The 23,577-nt window shown below is 45.6% G+C and overlaps 7 protein-coding genes across 7 annotated transcripts; 5 read left to right on the forward strand and 2 right to left on the reverse strand.

The window, feature by feature from the left end:
• Positions 1-2,280: 2,280 nt before the first annotated feature.
• BDV27DRAFT_121509 (uncharacterized protein) lies at positions 2,281-2,910 on the reverse strand (the record flags this gene model as incomplete). Its single annotated transcript, XM_032065382.1, has 4 exons — positions 2,875-2,910; positions 2,763-2,824; positions 2,627-2,701; positions 2,281-2,552 (listed from the first exon to the last, which is right to left on the reverse strand). Coding segments are annotated over exons 1-4 (227 nt in total), but the record flags the coding sequence as incomplete, so codon positions are not given.
• A 2,734-nt stretch (positions 2,911-5,644) lies between these two features.
• Positions 5,645-6,701, forward strand: BDV27DRAFT_121510 (SDR family NAD(P)-dependent oxidoreductase). Its single transcript, XM_032065383.1, has one exon. It carries the CDS (start codon positions 5,697-5,699, stop codon positions 6,573-6,575), a length of 879 nt encoding a protein of 292 aa, XP_031932096.1. The 5' UTR covers positions 5,645-5,696; the 3' UTR covers positions 6,576-6,701.
• A 5,679-nt stretch (positions 6,702-12,380) lies between these two features.
• Positions 12,381-13,467, forward strand: BDV27DRAFT_121511 (uncharacterized protein). Its single transcript, XM_032065384.1, has one exon. It carries the CDS (start codon positions 12,491-12,493, stop codon positions 13,310-13,312), a length of 822 nt encoding a protein of 273 aa, XP_031932097.1. The 5' UTR covers positions 12,381-12,490; the 3' UTR covers positions 13,313-13,467.
• Positions 13,468-16,428: 2,961 nt separating this feature from the next.
• Positions 16,429-17,274, forward strand: BDV27DRAFT_166596 (class I SAM-dependent methyltransferase; the record flags this gene model as incomplete). The annotated part of the gene is made up of 3 exons (XM_032074233.1): positions 16,429-16,550; positions 16,609-16,837; positions 16,921-17,274. The coding sequence occupies 3 exons, from the start codon at positions 16,429-16,431 to the stop codon at positions 17,272-17,274; spliced, it is 705 nt and encodes a 234-aa protein (XP_031932098.1).
• A 51-nt stretch (positions 17,275-17,325) lies between these two features.
• BDV27DRAFT_121512 (NAD(P)-dependent oxidoreductase) lies at positions 17,326-18,861 on the reverse strand. The gene is made up of 3 exons (XM_032065385.1): positions 18,698-18,861; positions 18,126-18,648; positions 17,326-18,072 (listed from the first exon to the last, which is right to left on the reverse strand). The coding sequence occupies exons 1-3, from the start codon at positions 18,759-18,761 to the stop codon at positions 17,664-17,666; spliced, it is 996 nt and encodes a 331-aa protein (XP_031932099.1). The 5' UTR covers positions 18,762-18,861; the 3' UTR covers positions 17,326-17,663.
• A 1,082-nt stretch (positions 18,862-19,943) lies between these two features.
• On the forward strand, positions 19,944-21,214 carry BDV27DRAFT_153473 (NAD(P)-binding protein; the record flags this gene model as incomplete). The annotated part of the gene is made up of 5 exons (XM_032071791.1): positions 19,944-20,210; positions 20,273-20,462; positions 20,519-20,691; positions 20,751-20,850; positions 20,916-21,214. The coding sequence occupies 5 exons, from the start codon at positions 19,944-19,946 to the stop codon at positions 21,212-21,214; spliced, it is 1,029 nt and encodes a 342-aa protein (XP_031932100.1).
• Positions 21,215-21,355: 141 nt separating this feature from the next.
• BDV27DRAFT_121521 (Zn(II)2Cys6 transcription factor) lies at positions 21,356-23,558 on the forward strand. The gene is made up of 4 exons (XM_032065386.1): positions 21,356-21,441; positions 21,516-21,748; positions 21,796-21,831; positions 21,910-23,558. The coding sequence occupies exons 2-4, from the start codon at positions 21,651-21,653 to the stop codon at positions 23,387-23,389; spliced, it is 1,614 nt and encodes a 537-aa protein (XP_031932101.1). The 5' UTR covers positions 21,356-21,441; positions 21,516-21,650; the 3' UTR covers positions 23,390-23,558.
• Positions 23,559-23,577: the final 19 nt, after the last annotated feature.

Raw genomic sequence — 23,577 nt, forward strand, 5'->3', positions numbered from 1 at the left:
GCTGCGGTCACTCATCTAGGTGCGGTGTTGCAGGGTCATTTACACAAGGAAGACAAATCTGGGCGGGACTATAACTTGCCTGAGGGGCTCTTGAAGCGCCTGGGGCTGGTTGTGCTTGAAACATGGACTGAGTGCGCCCTCATACTATGGATATTTATCGATGGTTCTAGAATTGATAGCGCCTCAGATGTACAACCTATTATGCTATGCGCCATGGACTGGAATCGTACTTGGCGCATGAATTTTGTAGGCACAGTCCATGAGGGAGGCATGAATGCCCAAAAAACTACAGCAACGGTGAAAACCAGCTTCGGTATCTCCACCTCTGAGGTCTCGACGCTACTACCAGATCTACTGTCTGATATGTGATGCATCTCGGTAGAGAATATGAGCGGCATGAGGGCCGAAGGCTCCTTTTTTTCAGTAGGTATACCTCTAACTCGCAGCTCTTGTGATCCTTCTCCAGCTTCATTCCTAACGTTGGCAGCTCTCTTATCTTTCCGTATATCCAACTGCGAGTAATAGACAACGCCAACGCTGGCCATTGTAAAGCCAGAAATTTGCATAAAGCTTACTCTCTCCCCCCCAAAGATGAGTCGGTACAATCATGGTAAGCACAGCCTTTGGAATTCCGCAAACTGTCAAAGTAAGGGATGACATGTGACGAATCCGGAAAACAATCGAGAGATTGAGGCCAAAGGCAACAGCGCAATTGAAGGATAGCATAAACGCTCCCACCTGCCAAGACTGTCAAAGAAAACATGCGGACCTTCGACAATAGCGGCGCCCAATAGACAAAATGTCGAGCAGACAGGTGCGAAGTGGTAGAGTGCTGTCAGTAAATTCATTCTTGTCCTTAATGGACCGAGGGGGAGCTCGAACAAAGCAAGCCTGATTGCTTCGCAGCCAATGCCTGCGCATTGAATTATGATTCCCAGAATTTTAATTGCGTTTCTCGGTATGAAAAAATGAAAAGCCAGCGCATATAATACAGACTGTTGCCAAGATTTGGGGGGGGTTGATTTGGGATAGATCGAGGGTGCTACCGATTAGGAGCATGATCACAGAACTAATTGCCTATTTTTTATTTGGTGTTAATATTTCTACTATAATACATCGGGTATCAAAGTGTATATTATGAGTATTGTAGACAAATCTTGAATATTTGGATAAACGCAATACTCAAGAATATGTATTCTGCATTGTTCAAGACAATATTTAAGCTGAAAGTCAGCCCGATAGATAATATAGAAGATATAAAAAGATACCTGTTGAAAGGTATAAGTTTGCTGTGAAGAATAAGGTCTGTTATATGTACACTTGGGTAATAGCCGTTGAAAAGAAAAGATACCAAAAAGAGAGTACAGTAGAAAAGGGAACCTGAATTAGTATATATTGATTAAAGATTATTATAGCAGAGCTGAGGTAAATCTATAGTCTAGATACCTTCCGAGTCTGCAAATATAGGTTTATATTTTATAGTGAATATATACAGATAGTAGAAGGCGATTGCAGTGTCTTTCTTAATCCTATTTATAACAATAGTATGGTCGCTTTGATGAGACAGTTTATCAATCCTAGTAAACTGAATACTCTCGTGGGATATTTCGAGGGTACAGATAGATCAGGAGAGACGGGGCGGTCACAGATTGAGATAGTCAGAAACACAGTAAATGTCTTACACAGGTAGGTGATGATCTCTATATCAATAATAGTGATTATAACGTCGAAAGCAAATTGCTGAGTCTATACTAAGCTGTAATAATAGAAGTTTTATTGTGAGACAGGCTCTGGTATAGAGTCACTGGGTATTTCGGTAACTATGGTCTGCGCAAGGTCGAAATCTCCAGTTAAGGTTAAAACTTTTGTAATCTATAAAAAGTATCCCAAGAAGAAATAGGAGGAATTTGGCTGATCAAAATAAATTTTAGCACGGCCCTACGGGGACGCTCGATCTAATTTTGGTGACGCCAAAGAACGACGTGTACTCGTCGAGCGACTCCCTATCTCCCGGTTAAACTCCGCACATGCCTTGAGATATAGGTGTTTCACGAGTGCCTGGGCTATGGAGAGTCTGCATTTGGAGATCCAGCAACATTGGCATAATGTCATTAAAAATCCCGCGACCTCTCCACAAAATCCTACCTAGCCCTAGCGCACCTGCATGTCGGTAAAGATCGGAATTTAATTTATATTTGTGATTTGAGGAACTATACCCTATCGTCTATCATTGCCGGTTATACATATTTAGATAGAAACGTAAAAAGGTAACTCCACAACAGTGGGCACTGCATTGGCCATATATCACCTAATATCGCTATTCAACATTGTAGCGACGTGCTCAGTCAGCCCCCGATCCTGAATGGAAAACACAATTCCCAAAATCATCGCCAGCGTTCCAGTCCGGCCGGGAACGAACCATGTGAGGCCGCACTTGTAGTTGAGACACATGTAGGTAGCAGATAATCAACTAATCATGGTCTTTTTCGTCGTGCACCCTGACAACTACCCCATCAATACTTCTCAATCGTCCAATACCTTCTTCACTAATCCTAGATTCCGTCGAAAGATTAGGGCCAGTTCATCCATAAGATACATAGCAAAGATAGTCTTGTAGGAGCCATACTCAATGCCAAATATTATAGGCGGTAAACTTCTAGTTGCAGGGTATTCGTTGGTTCCCGTCAGTTCCGCAAGGGTGCTAAGAGTGTCAGCCATAGCGTATCTCAAGTCGTCCCTCGGACCTTTGAGTTCCAACATACTCATCAACCTTTTCGCGACTGTCTTCCCAACTGTCTATACCTTCAAACGTGACTGAAATTTGCTATATACAAATGAATACTAATAGCAGCTGTCAAGTTGGGTATATCTCACCTTCTGAGACATTGTCAGATAGCAGCAAGCCTGTTAAGTTGAATATCCAGAAAATACTTGCGGCACTAGAATAATTGAGACTTTGCTTGACAATACAGGAATATATATAGTGTCTCGCTGCAGATCAGGCAGATTGAGGATCTGCACGTACAGCTCATCATGCCGTGGCTCAGCTAGTTTTGCCCCACTCAATTCGTCATTCATGAGATCATGGCCCTAACTAGCCTTCTTTACAGGAGGGGAAGTCCACCGAGTCCACCACTAGACGAGGCGTGGCAGCCCATATGGCCAGAGGGGCAGCTTCTAGTGCAGCGGGAGGCGGGGCAGCGAACCAATAATGTAATCAAATCTACACGAAGCGAGGTGATCAGCGGGCGACGCTCTCAGGACTAGATAACAATTGCCTGGAGCAGGAGGTCGCAGCCAAACCGGATTTCGCCGGTTAGTCAGTAGCTATTCGCCTAGTCAATACTGTCTTTTGGCTGGATCGGAAGGCCTAATATAGTTCACACTTAAATTATTTTAGTTTTCGACTATCGACCATGGGTTATTATCAATATCAAGGAACTACGGGATGAAGATCTACATATTAACTCACCCACCAGATCTGAAGCTTTTAAATTCAGACTAGATAATACTTGGCACCGCTGCTGGTTCTCTTGATTAGGCCTGACATATAAAATTAAGCATTTTCAGAAATGCTTCAGCTAGGTCCCTGTGTATGCGTACCATAGTTTTTTATGTGACTAGCTTGGGTCGGAAAGCTTGGGGAATAACATATCTTGATATGTATCCCTATCACTCTCTCCTTTCATGGCCTAAGTATACTCCTCGTTCTCCCTCGCTCGAATACGATAAATTTCCAATTTCACTCGAAACCCCGAGATTATTCTACTCCTCAATTATCCTTACGCAACTTGTCGAGCTATCACCGAGATATTTGGAACGCAAACGCATTCATGCCAAGCTATATCGGGCCGGGTCTTCATCGCTTTTGGCACTTTCTATTTTCTCCCACAAATCATTTGTTTAATAAGAACTGAGCCAATATGGACCAGATCCTGAGAGGCTCGCATAGAAAACATCCCAACGGGGTCCAATCACCTGGGTCGTTTGAGTGTGTACATTGTGCAGAGATCATAGCCATGCGAGACCAGGGATAAAGACAAAGGCTTCGATTCTTTCATGAGTGTGCCCGTCAATCGTACTTTTTGAAATATACCACGTCAAGGCAAAAAAATATAAAAAGAAAAACATACAACAGTATTGGTATGATTGTGCTCACCTAAGGCCAGTTGTGGGTGTCTCGCCGCTCTTAGTGGCCCTTCACGGCCTCCTTCAGGGACCTTAATATACTTCACCGGAAGGGCCAGAAAATATATTCTTATTTATATATAAAGGAAGGCTGCCAGTGTAATAAATAATATAAGGTCTATTTTATTTTTCATTTTAAATGTTCTTCTAAATTTTCTTTATTTTACTAGTTTGTGTCTTTAACCCGATAATTTTATAAGCAGTTGATATTATTCTTATCTGACAGTAAGATTCGGTAACTGTTATACTACCTGAAGACTTTACGGCAATTAAACTCGAGAATCAAAATAATTCTAAAATAAAAAGGTCGGTTCTTGATTGTACTGAAAGGGAATATGACCGAGCTCTTCGGTACTTTAATATGTATAGAGTATATAGTCTAAATATACTGACTGTTACTAATAGAGTGGCACGGGTTCCCCGCTGGACCCGACCCGAACCCGCCCCAACCCGGTCCGGGTACAGGGAACCCGAGCGGGTTTTTCTTGGTATTATAATATCGATTTTTTAGATTTTTTTTAGATCTAGAATATATATATATAATATCAATTCTATATATAAAATTGATAGAGATATAGAGCTTAAAAGATTTTTATATTAGATCTATTTAGATAAGATCTATAATTAACTAACTAATAAACAGTATCTTACCTAATTAGATTTAGCCTAGTGTTGGCGGGTAACCCAGGAGGCCTAAACCTAGCGGGTTTTGGGTCGGGTGCGGGGAGACCTATCAAAAACCCGACCCGTGTGCAACTCTACTGACGTACTTTTGCATTGTTTTCAGAGCCTTAATGCAGGTTCTACCTTATATAGCTTATGATTGGATATGATGCTCAGCTATTCGATAACAGATGACGTATCCTGTCCACTTCCTAAAGTAGATGCCAAGTACTCAGCTTATACAGGGGGTTGACCCCACTCCCACCAACTTCCAAAAAGGGAAGACCACTAGTTCTCCAGAAATTGACAGCTTTCAATATCAGCAGAAGCTTCTATTATAACCATCGAACACCATAGTCCTATAGGAAAACCCATTCGATAATATTATCAAACTGCCCGACTAAGCTGCACTCTATGGCCGATCTCGGACATAGTTCGGCATAAAAGACCAATCACAAAACTTCTGAAAGTCATTCGGAGATACGTTTCGACCTCTCAATTAAACAGAACCTGGTCTCATTCTCATGTGAAAAAGCTGCCAAGACTAGCTAGGAGCTGCACACTGATATGCTATTAGAATACTTGAGATCTAGAGTTTTGGCTCAATATTATATGATTGGATTGCTTCTCAGTGGAGGCCAGGCAGTGAGTCATGATGGAGAAAGGAGTGGAGAACCTGGGAATAGAAATAGCAAATGCCCTCCGTGATACGATAGCTGGGCCTAATAAGAAGCGGCCACAACAACCGAGATGCAAGTAGAGTAAGAAGAAAAAAGTCAGATGAAACCTCGATGCTTCTTCTGCAGATTGTTAAAGATATCTAGGTGAAAAGAAGGGACAAAACTATGTCTGCTGATCCACTTCCACCTGCAGAGACGTCTCGTGTGCGAGAACTTGATCTCGTCAACAAAGTCGCTGTTATAAGCGGCGCATCCCGCGGTATCGGTCGTGCAATTGCCTTCAACCTTGCATCTCGGGGTTGCTCCATCCTCGGGACTTGCACTAGTGACACAGGCGCCAGAAGCATCTCATCAATCCTTGACAACGAAGTCACTAGCCGTGTCTTCGAAGCTGCGTCACGAGTGAGGCCTGCAAGTCTCAGGGTCAAAGGACTCATCGCAGACATCTTCTCCCATACCTGCGCCCGTACAATTGCCGATGAGCTTAGCAAGTCTTTCAATGGCCGCGTGGATATATTTGTCAACTGCGCTAGCGACCCCACCCCTGGCATTATTGGCGAGATGGGCACCGATGAGATCCAGCGGAGTTTACTCGGCAATGTACAGACGCCCGTTATGATTGTCGAAGAATTTGTTCGCCGGCATTACTTTATGCCAAACAGCCGCATAATCTACATTTCGTCTATCCGGTCACGCCAGCCGTGGAGCAACCAGCTCATGTACGCGGCCGGTAAGTCAGCCGGCGAGTCGCTTTGTCGAACATGGGCGCAGGCCTTTGGCGGAAGGGATGAAAGGTATTCCTTTATGGAGGGAACCACAGCCAATGCTGTGACGGTCGGTTTGACTGAGACGGATGCTGTTGTCAATTGCGGACCGCAAGCAGTGCGACAATTCCAGGACGAGTTCTTTCCCTCGCAAAGCATACCACGCTTTGGACAACCTGACGACGTTGCGGATGTAGTAGGACTCCTTTGCAGCTCGGATGCGCGTTGGATCACGGGAAGTGTGGTAAGTGCCAGTGGTGGTGGTATTAAGATTGGGTGATTGATAAAATTATCTTGAGCGAGCGAAGTACTAGGTTTTGGTAATTTACATTGGCGGATGGCGAAAGCTTTTGTATAAATTTTCCACTCGGGACAGCTGGGATACGGTACTATAATATCATGTAGGCTCAACTCCGGGACAAGCCAACAAGTCAACTGTTTTGTTCGATGGACTTTCTTTACCAGGGCAAACCAGGAAACGGATTATTCCTATATACTTTCTTATTTCTTGGCTTTAGAATTAGTCAAATATAAGTATAACCACGTGATATCCTTTATCTTTCTGTTCTAATTGTAATACTACATCATGGAAAGAAGCAAACGTGCCGACTCAACTTCGGACTAGCATGGCAAGATTAAATAGGTATCTCTACCGAATTAATGTTGCACAAACAGATTACTATGCATGTGGACAAGCAAGAGAGACCGTAGAGCACTTCCTCTTTCGATGTCGGAAGTGAGGATATCGCATTTTCCGGTACATGTCTCGCCAGACTGAAGGCTGTCCAGAGCTGATTTCAGTATCAACCTGATCATCATCATATTCACGATTCATTCTGTTGGTTACTGAGGAGGTTTCTCTTTTGCCAGTTTCCTTTGAAGGAGGGTCGTTGTCTTCCATATAATCAATAGATATAGAGACCGTAAGCTTCTTCTTGGGCAGATAAAGGAGGTCCTGCCACATGGGGATCTGCCTATTTATAACTGTCCAGTCAATTTCAGTTTTCTCAAAACACTTCCTAAGATCACGCTGTGAGCGGCCATTTACAGAAACTACGATCGAGGTATCATCTGGCTTCACACGCTGGTTATGTTTATGTTCTGATACAGCTCATGTTCACCCTTCTGCTTAGTCTGCTGCTAATATAAAATGGGCGTTGAATTTTAAGTCTTGTTCTGTATCCTTAATCAAGACCCGGTTGTTAAGAGTCACCCTCCACTCAATTATATACGGTATATAAGACGGATGTTCATCATCTGTTGCTCCATTATCTGACATAACATGGTCAAGGAAGCGTAATCGACCAGATTAGGATTGAGGTAGAGGCGTAGAGCGTTCACCAAGGGGAGAAAAGTTATGTTCAGAGGGCGTACGTTCGCGGCCGAAGTCACCCGGAGTCGAAGCATATAATGGAGATCGTTCCCAAGTACCAGCTTGGGAAGCAATACAGTTGTCGAGGGGAATGGAAGTCACTCCGAGGCATAGGATGCCGCTGAGAAGCCTAATACGAAGATAGTCATGTTACCTTTCGCCCAAGAGATCTGCCTTGGACTAGGAAATTGATGATAAGGAGGGTCATTTGTGTTGCGCTATTTAGCTCCTGTATAGCCTGCAGCAATCACCTCAATTCCAGGATGGCAGGATAGGAACAGGAGGATGACTATTGACACTTTGCCAAATCCTCCAGGCACGCACTCCGCTCGCGGTTTCGCTGGTTTGCATGGAACCTTCCAAGTTCCAGTCACCCATGAATCGCCCGTACAGGGTCCTTACGTATATGTACATCATTATTATAGTTACAGTTATTTACATTAATTTAGATTATGCGGGATATAGATATTCCGTGGCTTTACCGGTTACAGCTTAGCGCAGTTTCCAATCCAGTTTCAGAAAAGAAATGAGAGGTATGAATATTTGTACCAATTTTGCATCCAGCTGTACATGTATCAGCTCAGGAGGAAATATATAGCATGCGCTATGAAATGAATAGCTTAATAGCCGGCAATTAGAGAATTGTTTGGTCATGGAGAAATGTATTATCTATGAATATGCCATATAAATTTAGCACTTGTACTTCTAAGCCCGACAACCTTTCACATATTTGTCTTAGGACAGATTTAATCATAAACCCAGTCTTCCTGACAGTGGAACATAATATTGAAATAATATAGTCGGAATATTTAGATATAGATACTACCTGTAGTACTTCTTGTATTAACCGATAGGCCTCCCGGGAGTTGTTAAGTGTCAAGGAAATATCTACTATTCAGCGTAGAAGACCTGTCAACTAGGTAAGGGTACGTAGGCTGAAAGCTAAGCAGTAGATATCAGGCAGACAGAAGACTGATTCTTGCCTTCCTCTTTCATTCACACTAGGCTAACTTTATATCCAGAAGAACCCCCTTATTCTCCCAACAGGATAAGACTGACAAGGAGCTACTATACGTTATTGAAAAGACGACGGATATGTGATCCGTCGTCGCCGTTCGGCCTCCGAGCTGTATATGCACAACGGGCAGGGTATACGATACAGTCATCATGCAGAGTCATCATCGGATCTGTGACATTAAGTTTAGTAAAAGCTAGCTAAATATCTTAATAAAAGACAAGTTCCTGACAAAGACATCTAATCTTATGTTAAAGATCTTCTATAGTCGGGGGCAGCTCGGCTTTAGATTTCTGAAGATTATTAGGTAATTGCTCGATCTTCACAGTTCTCAGACTATATTAGGCAATAATATAATCTAATATTGAAATTTCGCTGTATATATTTTCTTACCAAGAAAAGAGAGTATATTTTAAAGAACTTGTTTAGGTATATAGATAGCTTAAATAGTTTATAGAAAAAGGTATTCTACTTTTATAGAATAGAATGACTAACAAAAAACTCCCGGTCTGTAGAAGATTTTAGTTATTTTTTCAAATTTCCCTATAATATCTGGGAAGTGTCGGTAGTGATCTATATCTTATCCCTACAGACAAATCAGGTCTATACCGTGGAGATAATATAAGTTTAGACCAGTACTGTCACAGATCCGATAATGACTCTGCATGATGACTGTATCGTATACCCTGCCCGTTGTGCATATACAGCTCGGAGGCCGAACGGCGACGACGGATCACATATCCGTCGTCTTTTCAATAGCGTATAGTAGCTCCTTGTCAGTCTTATCCTGTTAGGATAATAAGGGGGTTCTTCTGGATATAAAGTTAGCCTAGTATTAATAAAAGAAGAAGGCAAGAATCAGTCTTCTGTCTGCCTGATATCTACTGCTTAGCTTTCAGCCTACGTACCCTTACCTAGTTGACAGGTCTTCTACGCTGAATAGTAGATATTTCCTTGACAATTCTGATTCTTCTTTTTTAACTACCTAAGGGTGCTCATGGCTTTGTCTTTAAGAGCATCTGACGGAAACGTATCGTCCCCTCCAAGAACCCCTGACGAGGAGATACCTCCAGCAATCGAATCAGTCCCCGAGACAATTCCCGAATCTCATACCCAGAATGGGAATGGAACCCTACAACAGTTAAGAGATACTATCCGACGATTGGAAAACAGATTGGAAAGTAGAGAATCATCACATAATCGGTAACCATCCAGCTCGGTCTCATCAAAGGATGGCTGCACCGCCAAGCTATTCAAGAACATCCCCGAATTTACTCTTAATTTTAGGCTCCAACAAAGACAAGAGTAGGTCTTTGATCTAGAATATTCTTTTAAGGGAGCCAGGAGTCGCTTGAGAAGAGATAACCAGAAAATTATCGCTGCCCTTCCTTATATATCCCCGATATGCCGGCAGAGATGGTATCGACACCTCGCAGAAAAGTCGGAAGATCAACAAAGAAACACCGAAGAGTCATAGCAGTATTTCACAGAATGGACCCTCACACTGATTAGGAATTCGGCAACCTTACAACCCGATACTATAGGCCAACTTCAAAGGGCTCGACAACAGAAAGACCAAGATCTGCAGGAATTTCATGCATATCTTGACACCTTAGAGCAACACTTCCCTAGGCAAGCCGAAGAAGAGCGAGCACTTACTTTCTTTACAAAACTTCTTCCCGAATTATCCAAATATATACAAGAACATCACCTTAAGCTCCCCAAAAACCGAGACAAAATGGTAACACTCGCCACACATCACTGGAACCTTTTGCAAAGAGGCCAGAAACGAAAACATGACGAAACAGCAAAGGAAAATAAATCGAAAAATAACAAGTCAAAGAAAGAAGGAAACTCCCGAAACGCAAAGGAAGACTCGAAGAAACCTCGAAAGAACAATACTGACGACAAGGGCAACGTACTACGATGCTATACATGTGACAAGTACCTAGCCCTAGACTGGGCTGCGGTTTGGGGAGATAATTTCTGCCTATCGTAAGGTATTATCTGGTGTTGATACCCTTGTTTATTGGTCTAATTTATTACTGTAAAATTATAAATATTCCTGTTCTGAGGATAAAAGATAGTCTGTATATTTTAGTATTATCTCCAATACTCTATTCAATATTACCCACCTGCTGAATACTGGATATATTATTATAGATTTTAATAAATCCACTAACAGTTACTTGGTTTAGTTATAACTATAACCACTTTCGCGTTGTAATTATCACACAGTCGACACAATTTTCAGATAACTGTTTGATGTCGACAGTAATCTGGCCGACACCCAACTATTGATTGCGGTGTTTTAGATATTCTGGGAGAGATATAAGACCACACTAAATTACAAATGACAACAGCTAGAAAGAAAAAATAGAAAACAACTTTCTGAGTTCAACTACAAAGGATATATGTCTTTACAAGGACAGACTTTAATAATAAACAAAAGTAAGAGCTTTGTCTATTTTATATTTTTTGATATAAGCTGAAGGAGTGTTCTTCTCGGTTATTATTATCCACGAATCTTCTATAGATCATAGACAGACAGCCAATAATTTTAAAGAACTCTTAGATACCGGGGAGACTAGGTTAATCTGATGTGGACGAAGTATGTTTTCTCTCATGCCACACTGCTCGCGGAGTTGCTGGCCAATTAGTTGCTTGGGTTGCTTCTTCCGGGCCAGGAGACATTTGTAGGTAAATCTGACAAGTTGGAACTTCTTCTTACACTTCTTCTGGATTTTGGAGGAGCTTGTAACCAGTAAATAACCGAACGAACTTGCCGAAAGCTGATTCGCGAATTGTCTCCATGATGACACGCATGCTGCAAAATTAAAGCATTTAGGTTAGTTTCAAAAGCAGTTAGTTTTGTATCCAGAAAAAGCTAGTTCTCGGTGCGGAAACCACTGTTATCCCATCATAATCTCTGAGAAACAATTAACTTGCAAGCTGTCACCCCACGTAGTTTCGTATCTTTCTGTAGAAAAGGCTTTTTTTTTTTACTTTTTTTTTGGGGGGGGGTTATGAATTCTAAATACCATATGTCCGACCAAAGGTCCAACAAGCAATCAGATTCTAGTTGACAGATTCCACGGTAAGAATGAGGGTTTGGCATTGCTTGTCACCCGTACGTTTAGCAAGAGGGTTGGTACAAACCCTTTCCCCACCCCGCCCTCCCCAACACCAGACTTCCTCGAAGGCGACCAGGCCTTCTACCATTCCTTGGATTATATCAGTTGAATGCCTTCTTCACCAGTGTGCGTGGCCTTCAAGTTCGAGACTTTTATAGCCTTGGTAGAGCATATTGGTGCCACCTGGACTATTCCAAGGATCCACCCGATTTCTTTAAATTGAGGTCTAGGCGCCAGCGCATTTAATGATCTTTCATGATGTGGGGGCACGGGTAGCCGATAGACTTATAGACTTTTAAGATACAGAACCTGTTCACCCATTAAGTTTACGTCAACCGTATCATTAGGGCCTCTCCTCTGTAGTTTTGATCGCATTACTCTTATTCGCTGCGTCATAATATTGTAGATCCACACTTACGAAGGCATGGACAAAGTGGCCTGATATGATGCGAGGTGCCGGATTGAGCGTTGCAAGCGTCACTAAGCTTTCCTAAACTTCAAATACAAAGGGTTAAACTTCCCACGGCTACGTAATTGACATATTCTTCCAACTATATCATAGATCAAGCTGCTTCCACCGGTCCATACCCGGCCCCAGAGTACATTTAACTAGTCAAACACTCCTCCCACGAACGATCTAATTAGGGAAGTGAACTATTGGCAAGCCAAAAATAATGGCATTCAAACCAGGAAATCTGATTTCTCTTTTTATTTTATTGACATTGCACTTACCTTGGATTACCACAGCTGCCGAATGCACCCAGAGTGATATTTCCAATCTCTCAGTGTCGGGTTGTACTTGTCCATCATCTTTTCATGCCTGCTCAAAAACCTGCCCCCTTGGCAATGGATGTGGGCAAAACTCGAACCTAGTTGATAAGTGCGATGTAGGCTGTACAGATGACAATAAGGCCTGTGAGACCTGCAATTTATACTTCGGTGGCCTGTGTCGGTGCTTACGGGACGGTGACTGCTTTCACGATTCGTCTACTGGTTCTTGGACGCTGCTCCATTCCAAAACATTAATTACCACCCCACATCTTCTGCCGGGGATCTTGGACCTAGGCCCAGACAATAATGGCTGGAGACTAGGACAGATCACGCTATCGACGGGGCAATTTTCCAGCTGGGACGATGGAACTCTAGCGATGAACTCAGTCACCTCAAGGACGGAAGAGCAGATTCACATCCATGTGTGCGATAGGCCGACAAGCGTCCTGCGAAAATATCTTGAGCAGAAAAATGCAGTACACTATAGCAGTCTTACGCCGGTGGATTTCGACCAGCTTGGTTTCCAAAAGGACAGCGTACATTGTCAAGCAGCGAAGACAAAGGACTTTGACATGGCAAAACTTGTATCGGACTATTTGAACACCTTGGGCCCAGGTTGTGCTAAGTACCATACAGGGGCTGGACTTATCACGGATAAATATGGTAATACATGGGGGTGCGTCACCACACAAGGATCCGCAGAATATCTTTTCTGTATGAATTAGTACTTCGAAGTGCCGACAGGAGGAAGGTTATCATGTGTTATCAGCTTTCATCTAATAGGACTTTCTACTCTAAAAGTGCTTTCATGAGGTGTGTGCTGTGAAATATGTTATACCACCACAAGTGCGCGCTGTATATACCATACGCATTCAAGAACTTTGGGAATATCATCGCAGTGCCCATAATCTGTTCTCGCCTTGCATATCTGCAGGGTCTCTCCAGAGAATCCATTCCAAGTCTCCATTACTTCGGAAAAGCGATCGTCTCGTTCACTGGAAGATGGCGTAGGGTTTACCTGCTCACTATCCACCGATGCATCACGAGTAGCTACCATAGGTGTAGCATTATAAAAGCAGAAAAAAAAGTGAGCTTTCATACAATGAGTCCGGATGTGATAGCAAGGAAACAGCAACGAAGCCCAGGCCCCTTCAATCTTCATTGGAAGCATTGGATCGGGTGATACAGTTATGAAGCCTGGTGAGGCCCGTGGTAGTATTGCTACATCTCGTGATATCATCGCTTTTGAAATGGAAAGTGCCGGCGTGGGGGATGAAGCTGCTTCGCTCTATATTGTTGCTGTAGCAGTTTATCCGCGAGCTCAGGATAAAATCGTCTCCCAATTTCGGAATAGCTCGTGATGGCATTTATTAGGAAGTCATTACCAGCTATACCTCGGAAAAAGTCAACGAAGAAGGTCTCCGCATCGGACTTGACATCGTCCTGGCCAGTATAGCAATCTTCGGAAGTGAAGCGGCACCCAATATTGCTGGGCCTTTCATCCGTGGACCTTCGGAAATCGGTACCCTAGCTATCGGTGGAGGATCAAGCAATGGACGATTTACTTACCTTGTCTCACCTCTAGAGGCCATCGAGGAACGAGCTGCTCAGGACAATGCTTTGGTCCAATTCTGGCTGAATAATACCATGATCAAGGATGCAAACGTAGAGACCCTGTGGGGCGCGTCGGCTCCGGAAGCCTGTCTTGTTTTTCTGAAGACCCGGGCCACAGAGCGCATAGACCGAGAGCATCTGTCTGTGGACCAGCACGGTGATGCTGTCGTGTAGAGTGTCGCGGACAAATGCTCCAACACGATTGTTGTGACCCATTCCGGGGCGATTCTTGTCGCTTATTACCCAGGTCAAGAGTCTGGGCATTCGATCGTCGACATCCTCTATGGTGCCAAGTCCCCTTCTGGCAAGCTTCTCTACACGGTTCCATTGAACTCCAATAGCGTGAATACCGCACCAACCACCAATATCACTACATCCAATGTCGACCACTGGCAATATTGGTATTCCGAAGGCCTCGAGATCGACTACCGCTATTACAATCGTCACAACATCCCTGTCCAATATGAGTTTGGATTTGGTCTCTCATACACAAACTTCAGTATGGAAACGTTGAGAGTGCAGCCGACAAAGCCAGATGCTCACATTGGCTCTCACCCAGAGGCACTTGAAACACGCCCCGGGGGCAATCCAGCTCTTTGGGGCGTTTTGTTCGAGGCGCAAGTGACTCTCCAGAATACGGGGTCGACCCTTGGTGCCACTGTCGCCCAGCTCTACATATCGTTTCCGGCGGAAGTATCGGAGTCTCTACTCCAACTCTGTGGGTTTGAGAAGACTGAGCTTGCTCCCGGAGAGAGCTACACAGCTATATTCCCGCTCATGCGCCGAGACCTCAGTTATTGGAACGTCACTGAACAACAGTGGCTCTTACCCAAGGGCGATTTCGTCGTCCGTGCTGGCTTCAGTAGCCGTGATCTTCGTGACTCAGTAACTCTTTGTCCAGTTGCAGAGTGATCTGCGTGGTACACAAGACTTTCCCAAATAGTAGTCAATATCTATATCTCGTTTAAAACAAAATAAAATAGGCGAAGCATAGCTATCCCTGTGTGAATTAATTGCAGCTTTAGATACACCTCCGACCTCTGCTGAATCCACAAACCTAACCAGCTTATTTTGCTCATCTAAATTGCTCAATCTAGTTCCATATCTTCATAATTCCCTGATAAATGGCCTTTGTAGGATTGGCCGTATCGGCGCTGGTATAGGCAGTCGTGACTTAAGTGAGTTTCTCGCCCGGATTCATGGATATAAAAGAGTGATTTCACTGTAACATGAGGAATAATAGTAAAGGCCGGCATGATCGAGCTTGCGTCGCGGCATCAGGAGACTAGGGGTAATCAACATGGATCTCATGAGAGAATGCACGTAATGTAGGCAAGGCTGCAAATTGCCTAGTGTCGGCACTTGGCCAAATATCTCTACATTGATATGATAGCGACGACACACCAGCTTCCTCCAACTTTTGCCGAGGAAGCCCTGCAGACCCCAGGCGGACCAGCCTGACAGCCATCGTGGCGACCGTGCACAGACAACTTAGCGCGCCGCTCACTTTGATTGTCTATTCTTCTGTCAGGCTTACACAAGTTTAGCCGGTACACATAATCTGAACTTGGAATGGTTTCTGTCAGGACCCCTCCAAACTACGCACTAAGGGAGCCCCCGCTTCACAATGGATATCTGTGCACAGTGAAGCATCGAGCACACCTGGTTGATTTCCACCATCCACGCTGCGTAGCTGCCTCAGATTAGGAAACAAATCAACACATCTAACAAACCATGTCTGAACCATAGCTGAATGTTGTTGCGGCCTTGTCATCAATCTTAAATAAGCCCAAGTACATCAAGATATTGGCTTGGCCGTTGATGCAGACACGACCGTCAGTTAAGCAACCGCAGGTTCGAGCGTTCGACATCGAAGAACTACTGTCGATGGCAAATGGAACAAGAGTAGGAAGTAATAGCCGATAGGGCTCATTGGAAGACCTTCCTCGGCGTTCCTCAGATCAAGGTACTCCACCACGTTCCGCTGACCAGCTAGTTCCAAGCGCGAGAATGTGGTTTCAAGTGAGAGCCTAGAGCTTCTCGGGCTAAATGAGGGGCATGTGGGCATAAAAGCAGAAGAGATTTCTCCGATCTCGGGGACAATCCTGCACCTAGAGCATCGCAAACACGCTGAATACCACGGACAAATATATTTTTGGGAGAGATAAACAGGAATCGAAGAGGTAACGCCTCGAAACCAGCCACAAGGTGGAACTTCAGCTAATGGATGGTTCTCAGGCTGGATGTCCAATATGACTTGCTGGTGAAGGTTTCTAGAAACACCCTCATTCATCCGTCAATCTCTACAGGAAAGGCTGTTTCTATTGCGGATATAGGCACTGGTACTTGGTAGGCTTGTTTGTCTTCTGATTCGCGATGGCGCCACTACGGGGTTAAATGTGGACAGGATCTGGCTGAGGGACCTCTCGCGATCATTGTCGGAAGTACCTGGAGTCCTGCGGTACTACCATGGGTTTGGCATCTCGTCCGCACAATTTCCGCCCGCAGATGATAGTATCAGATTCTCAGTCCATAACATAACGGTCCCCTTCCCTGAGGAGCATTGGAACCGCTATGACCTCGTCCATGTACGGCTATTGGTTGCCGCTCTCGCCGAACCCGACTACAGAACCGCCGTCGCCAAATATTTACCAGCTTCTGAGTATGCCCTCTCCTATTAGCTGAAACGTACATTGCCGGCAATCCAGTATTACAAGAGATCCGGCGGTGTTTCAGTCTCCGTTTCAAGGCGGAAGGCAAATATTTTCAGGCGTCTGCGAAGGTTTACCATGAAAGCCAGTTAGTCGGGTTCCGAGATGTGGTGCGGGTCGAGTATAGTTCACACCGGGATGCTGGCCTCCATCCCGGCACCGAACAAAGATTCGTTGCCATTATAGGAACATTGTATACAAATCTTCTACTGCGATCAGCCCAAGTGCCAGATGAACAAGCAGCGTCAAAGAAGGGGGAAGAGCTGATTGAGCGGTTTCGGCAACTTTGTACTCAGGGAAAGTCACCGCCAGTAAAGCTGATGAGAGTTGTTTGGCAGAAACCGTTGCATGAGGTGGTTTAGTAAATTTTAGCCTTGTCTCAGCAAGTTCACGGTCAATCTCAATTGGTGACGTTGGGCCGCTAGGGGGACGATTTAATTGTCAAACAATACCCACACTTCTTTAATCAAGTGTTTTGGCAGCAGTGATAAGCACGGTTTCGATTACCAATAAGTGAAGAGTCGGTCAATCACAACGAACCGCATTAAAGGGACCATGCACCCATGAGACTATGCTAGTAAATATCCAGTGGCATGTCAGCTCTTCATGACCGAAGAGAGATATTCAACATAGTGACATCAACAGTGGATGCTTGCGGTGTAACAGGATATTGATTGATAGTACACGCCTATAAGGTGATTTCATTGAGCTCACAAATAGTCATGGCACTGATGTGTCCACATCAGGTTCATCATCGCCTCTCCTTCACACGGTCCGATTCAAAATCAAGCCCGGCATGCGTCCGGAGTACTCCATACATGGACGAGGAGTCCAATGCCCTTTCATTCCTCTCTCCATATTGGCAAGCCTCGTCATAATGCTTGAGAATGACATCTGCAACGGGCAAACTCGCTTCGGCGTTCTCCGCACACGAAACCCCTAATCCAACATCTTTCACAGCCAGTTTAAGGTCCGACCAAGGCCGTTCCCCCTGTTTCGGAAGGTAAAACCCTTCAGTCATCCGTCTCGACATCGCGAGCGGAAGTGCGCCGTACTGCTCTTCAATCAAGGACTCCAGTGCCTCGCTTCCAATACCAGTCTTCTCGGCAAAGACGTGTGCTTCAGCCACAAGCTCCATCATCCCAGCCGTCAAGAAGTTTCTACCATCCGTTCCATCAGCCAGGTACTCTGGAATAAAAGCCGCAAAACCTACCCTGCCGTCTTCATCAAACTCGCTTGCGCCGCGTCCGTTCCCATGTGCAACGTCTTTCTCGCCAATACACCAACCAAGAACGGCTCAATCGCTTTGACAGCCTCGTCAGCGCCTGCTGTTACTATCAAAAGCCGACCTTCCCGTGCTACAGGGCTTGCCCCGAACACGGGGGCTGCGACAAAACTAGCACCCTGTTCCACAAGCTTTCGCTGCGCCCAGGAGGAGACATCGGGATGAATGGTCGACGTGTCGACAATGATCTTGCCATGAAGCTGTTCAGTTGTTGAAGCTTCTATGATTGAATTGACGATCGAGGTAACGACTGTGCCGTCGCTGACGGCAATAAAGCAGATGTCAACCTGGGCAATCAGGTCTTGGACACTGGCGCTCTGGACTCCTCCTTTGTCGAGGATCGGCTGGCCCCGAGCTTCTGTACGGTTATAGAAGCAAAGTGGAGGGGCACCGATATGCGATAGATGGCTGTGGAGATTCAATGCCATGGCCAGCCCCATCGACCCAAGACCTGTGGCGTTAGTGTAAGGCTGGTAGTAGTTCGGAAATGCTGCACTTACCGATCCATCCGAATCTCGGGTCAGTGGTTGCAGTTGATGTTGGAGCTTTCACTGCAGAGTCCATTTTGAGAACCAATCTGGTTTTCTTTTCTACGCACTCAGTAATGGATATCACGGTTGAATGATGTTAAATCAACCTTAATACACTAGTAATTGAATACAAAAGCCAAGGAATGTGCTTCGAGTCATATACGCGAAGGAGGGGTAATTTGATTAAATTGTAGTTCCATCAGGCATATGTATTAGTCATCTGCCTGGACTTGTGATGGTTTGAAAAATTATAGACGCATGAACGCTCCCAAATACAAAGGATACCAGCAACATATACTTAGGGATGTCCGGTTTAACGGATCTGATATAGTTGTCAGATTCAGCCTCCATTGGCTCTCAACACTCCCAGTCAGCGGAGATTCAGACTCGATCATGATTTGTCTTATCCTGGTAAGTGCGTTAGAAAATATATATTGGCTTAGGGCTCTACTACTGTACCGAATGAGGTCCGAGGAACAATGTTAAGTGATTGATTAACACTCTACTTGGAGGTGAAATATATTCTTTGACTACCACTATGGACTCCGAACCTCGGGTGGTTTGCCGAGTCCTTTTGTTCATTCTGGTAGCTTGGCTACAACACTAGGTCTGTTCCTCGAGAACTATACCCATTAAGAAGACAGGATCCATGATTTGAAGCGCTTAGAGGGTCAGTCTCATTGCTCTTGCTCTCAAGAAACATCCCATAGAGACGAGAACATTCGCAATACGTGGACAATAGGTGATCAACCCTCGTGTGTGCCCCAACTTATTTGGAAACAGGAATTAGCAATGTGCATAGTATGAGACCTTTCTATGAAAGGGTGTCGGCGCTTTGACCTACAGGGTTGAAGGATATTCGTAAAGCAGCCATGGAACTCGTTGGCTTCCACCTATCATGATTCATGGATACCTAAAGGGGGGTGTTAGAGACAATGACAATCACCGGAACAGCAACGATCTTCATGGCTACCTGTCCGGGTGTCCCTGATGTGTGGGAGACCTTTGGTCTCTTTATTGGTTCGTTCGCATAGGCTTACTTCCGTACCCACTATTTTGACAATTCCAAGTAGCCGCTAGATATCCTCTGGCGCTGCATCTCAAGTATTTATATCCAGTCCAAGGACCCCCCACCCTCATGAATCTATCCATCCTACTCAATTCAAAAGCGTGTCTTGCTTATCCATCACGAGCATTAGTCTTGACAGTATTCACCATGTCTACTACAAACTATAGCATTTCGTCCGACTTATGGGTCCTGGTGACCGGTGCCAACGGCTTCATCGCTACCCATGTTATCGAGGCCTTCTTGGTCCAAGGCTACAAAGTCCGAGGCACGGTGCGTTCCGAGAAGCCATGGGTGGACGAATACTTCAAGGGTAAATATGGCCCAGCCAACTTCGAGACAGTAATCGTGCCAAAGCTGGAGGAAGACGGCGCGCTAGATGGGTGCTTGGCAGATGTGGGCGGGGTGGTGCATGTGGTGCGTGATTGCATCCATTGACAAAGTGACTACAAAGGAAAACATCTGACCGCTACGTTTAGGCATGCAATATGTCGTGGAGTGCCGATCCCCAAAGTCTCATTCCCGAGGTGGTCACAGCAACCTTAAATGTTCTCTCTGCTGCTGCGCGAGTGAGATCCGTCCAGCGGGTGGTGCTGACATCTTCTGTGGTTACGGCTCGTTCTCGGTGCCCCGGCACAGGGGAGATCACGGACTATACTGTGAATGAGAGTCAGTCGCTGCCCCTCTGCTTGAAACATCCATGGCGCATTCTAACATGTTTGTAGACAAATGGAATGATGCGGCCGGTGCCGCTGCCTGGGATCCAACGACTCCGGACCACATGAAGCCCGGTGTGGTGTATACGGCAGCAAAGGTCGAAGCCGAGCGTGGGGCTTGGAAATGGATCGCGGAGCACAACCCACCTTTCGTTTTGAACACTGTACTCCCCAATGTGAACGTAAGAAAAAAGCCCTCCTTGAATTTTTTTCGCCAACATCTAATGTTGCGGCACTTTAGTTCGGCAAGATCCTGTTCCCCGGCAAGCAAGGTACTTCGATGGCGGTGACACGCTTACTGCTCGATGGGAACGATGTGGCCACAAAGATCATGCCCGCACGTAAGATGAAGAATCCTGAGTTCCCATAGTCTTGAAAAATCATAGGCGCTAACAGTTCCGGTTAGAATGGTATGTGGATGTTGAAGACACCGCACGACTTCATGTGATTGGACTTTTAGATCCAGATGTTCAGTCGGAGCGTCTGTTTGCCTGCGCTGGTCCGTATACTTGGACCCAGGTCTTGAACATTATGCGAAAACTCCGACCAGATTGTTCAGCAATACCTGATATTCAGGAGGAAAAGAATATTCGCCCCTTTGAGGTTGTACCTTCGAAGCGAGCCGAGAAACTCATCCAAGCCTTCTACCACAGGCCAGGGTGGACATCCCTGGAGGAATCTTTGGCTCGGGGGGTGTCAGATTAATTGTGAAGGTCAGATGTTGCGGGATTCTTTCTATTTAGCCGCGCTGGACCGCGGCAATTCGGACTATTTTTGTGTCCTTAACTATCGCATGAGGAGATAGTGGGAGTGTGGTTCCAACCTTCAATGGAAATAATCACCTGTCACGTCACGGGTTTAGTGCAGCCATTCTCGAATAGGTCTAGTGTCCGACGGCACGGGTCAGACTTTCCCTGTTTCGGAGAAGGATAGTAAGCACACGCGAACGGGCCAATCAGCAGACGTGTGGGAGGTGATAGAAACAGGGCTAATGGGCTGACGCCAGCTTACTGTGAGCCTCGCGGAACTCTGGGCATTAGTATCGTGCTTGCATGCCTTTGTATACTGCCTACTGTACCTCCATACGCTGTGGAATTAGAACGATCAGTTGGCCAAGTTTCATTACATTCAACCGTTCATTATGCCGTCATCGACAACAAAACGGCGCACGCTCCAGACGCAACGGCCGCGGCAGAGGCGATGGGCCCCTCATGTGAGAACAGGTTGCATAACTTGCAAGTATGAGTCTATATCATGATTGGTAATGTAGCGTTAACAATGACAAGAATTCGGAAGACAAAGTGTGACGAGGGCAGACCAAGGTGAGTGACAAGATGGCGGGATGGCCGCGGAGCGTGGGGTCGTTCTTGTGTCAGTCCCTTACTGACCACGATGAGTAGTTGCCAAAAGTGCCTGTCAACAGGGCGCCTTTGCGATGGCTATGAGGATATAAAGAATTCACACGACGAGCTGGCTGCCTACGCTGTGTCACAGGCGCCATCTACCTGGGACTTTCTTTCACAAGATGTAGGAGAGAACGAGAACTTCTTCTTTTTCCGTTCGGTCACTACTTTCACTTTGGCTGGATTCTTCGACAGCGGCTTTTGGTCTCGTCGGCTATTGCAGGTCTCTCATCATTATCCGGCTCTCCGGCATGGCATGGCCGCACTGGCATGCATCCACCGCGAGTATGCGACCGATAGCACTCCGTCCACTCAGCCACGTATAGGCGAGAGCCGAAATATGGAGTTTGCTTTGAAGCAGACGAACAAATCCATTCAATCCCTTCGGAAGCTGCTGTCGGAGCCTGTGCTAGGTAACGAGGATAAAATGGTCGTGCTAGCCACCTGCATTCTTTACACCTGCATATGTACCCTGCAGGGCCGTCAGTACCAGGCCTTCATACATATCAACAACGGGTTAAAGCTTTTTCATCAGTGGGCGGTGGGCCAGAAACTTCGCAGTCAGCCAGAAGTGTGGCAGGGAGCTGATATGCTTTTACTGGCTTTCATCCGGCTCGACTCACAGGTGCGTCCATACTTAGTGGGCCAAACCGCCTCTCTTGGTTGGAACAATAATCAAATAGCTCCACCACCCACGACCGACCCATTCACCAATTTACTCGAGGCGTACGTGTCATTGGAAGCCTTGTTCAATCGCATCATGCGGTTCTTCCTCGGACAAGACACGCAGGACCCGTGTGCACATTCCAAGGCCGTGGAAAAGGAGATGTATATACGACTCCTGCATGATTGGGACACCAGACTAGCCAACCTGTTAAGGACTACCCCCCAATCAGACGATGGTCGAGCTTTGGATCTCCTTTCAGCTCGACGCAAGTTTACCAAGCTTCTGTTATGCGCAGACCCAACTCAAAGCGAGCTGGCTCCGGACGCTTTCCTTAACGATTGTATAGACATGGTTGAAGCCATTACCCGGATTCTTGAGGATTCACAGTATCAAGCGTTGCGACGATACGAACATGCCGAGCAGGCAACATCCGTAAACTTCAGTTTAGAGAATGGAATCGTCGAGCCTTTATTCTGGGTCGGGGCCAAATGTCGTGAGCCTATTATCCGCCGTCGGGCGTTGGATCTGTTGCAGCGGTATCCTCGCCGGGAGGGAATCTGTGAGGGAATGTTAGCGGTGAAGATAGTCGCCAAGGTCATAGAGATTGAGGAGTCTGGATGCCCACAAGCGCTAGGTGATATGCGTGTCACAAGTCCTTGTACCCGTGGACAATGGATTTGCGAAATCCATCGCGTGTCTTCATGGGAGTTCACCCTGGTCACTGAGCGGTTGGTGCGTGTCGTTTTGAGGACTGTCGAGGACTGGGCCGTATCACGTCCAGGGACTGAATTTACCACGTCTTGGTGGTAGGACGTTACGTCGTATGAAGTCCAGCTAGGAGGAGTATTGCAGTTCGTGGCTATTTGGCGATCTGTTCTCCATCTGGGGTCCAGAAAAGATCGCTATTGGAAGATTTAGATAATTAGTATTCTGAGATCAGTCATGTACGGTATAAAAAATGTATTATTGATTGTCAAAACAAACGTGTTACTATTATC

This window comes from Aspergillus caelatus (genome assembly GCF_009193585.1).
Source record: "Aspergillus caelatus strain CBS 763.97 unplaced genomic scaffold BDV27scaffold_16, whole genome shotgun sequence".
Lineage (NCBI taxonomy): Eukaryota > Fungi > Ascomycota > Eurotiomycetes > Eurotiales > Aspergillaceae > Aspergillus > Aspergillus caelatus.

Coding starts and splice junctions, on each gene's coding strand:
- BDV27DRAFT_121510 (XM_032065383.1), top strand. CDS start 5,697: ATGTCTGCTGATCCACTTCCACCTGCAGAGACGTCTCGTGTGCGAGAA.
- BDV27DRAFT_121511 (XM_032065384.1), top strand. CDS start 12,491: ATGGCATTCAAACCAGGAAATCTGATTTCTCTTTTTATTTTATTGACA.
- BDV27DRAFT_121512 (XM_032065385.1), bottom strand. CDS start 18,761: ATGGACTCTGCAGTGAAAGCTCCAACATCAACTGCAACCACTGACCCG. Junction 18,649..18,697: donor CCCGAGATTCGGATGGATCG/GTAAGTGCAGCA, acceptor CTAACGCCACAG/GTCTTGGGTCGATGGGGCTG. Junction 18,073..18,125: donor AGTTTGATGAAGACGGCAGG/GTAGGTTTTGCG, acceptor AACGGATGGTAG/AAACTTCTTGACGGCTGGGA.
- BDV27DRAFT_121521 (XM_032065386.1), top strand. CDS start 21,651: ATGCCGTCATCGACAACAAAACGGCGCACGCTCCAGACGCAACGGCCG. Junction 21,749..21,795: donor ACAGGTTGCATAACTTGCAA/GTATGAGTCTAT, acceptor AACAATGACAAG/AATTCGGAAGACAAAGTGTG. Junction 21,832..21,909: donor TGTGACGAGGGCAGACCAAG/GTGAGTGACAAG, acceptor CACGATGAGTAG/TTGCCAAAAGTGCCTGTCAA.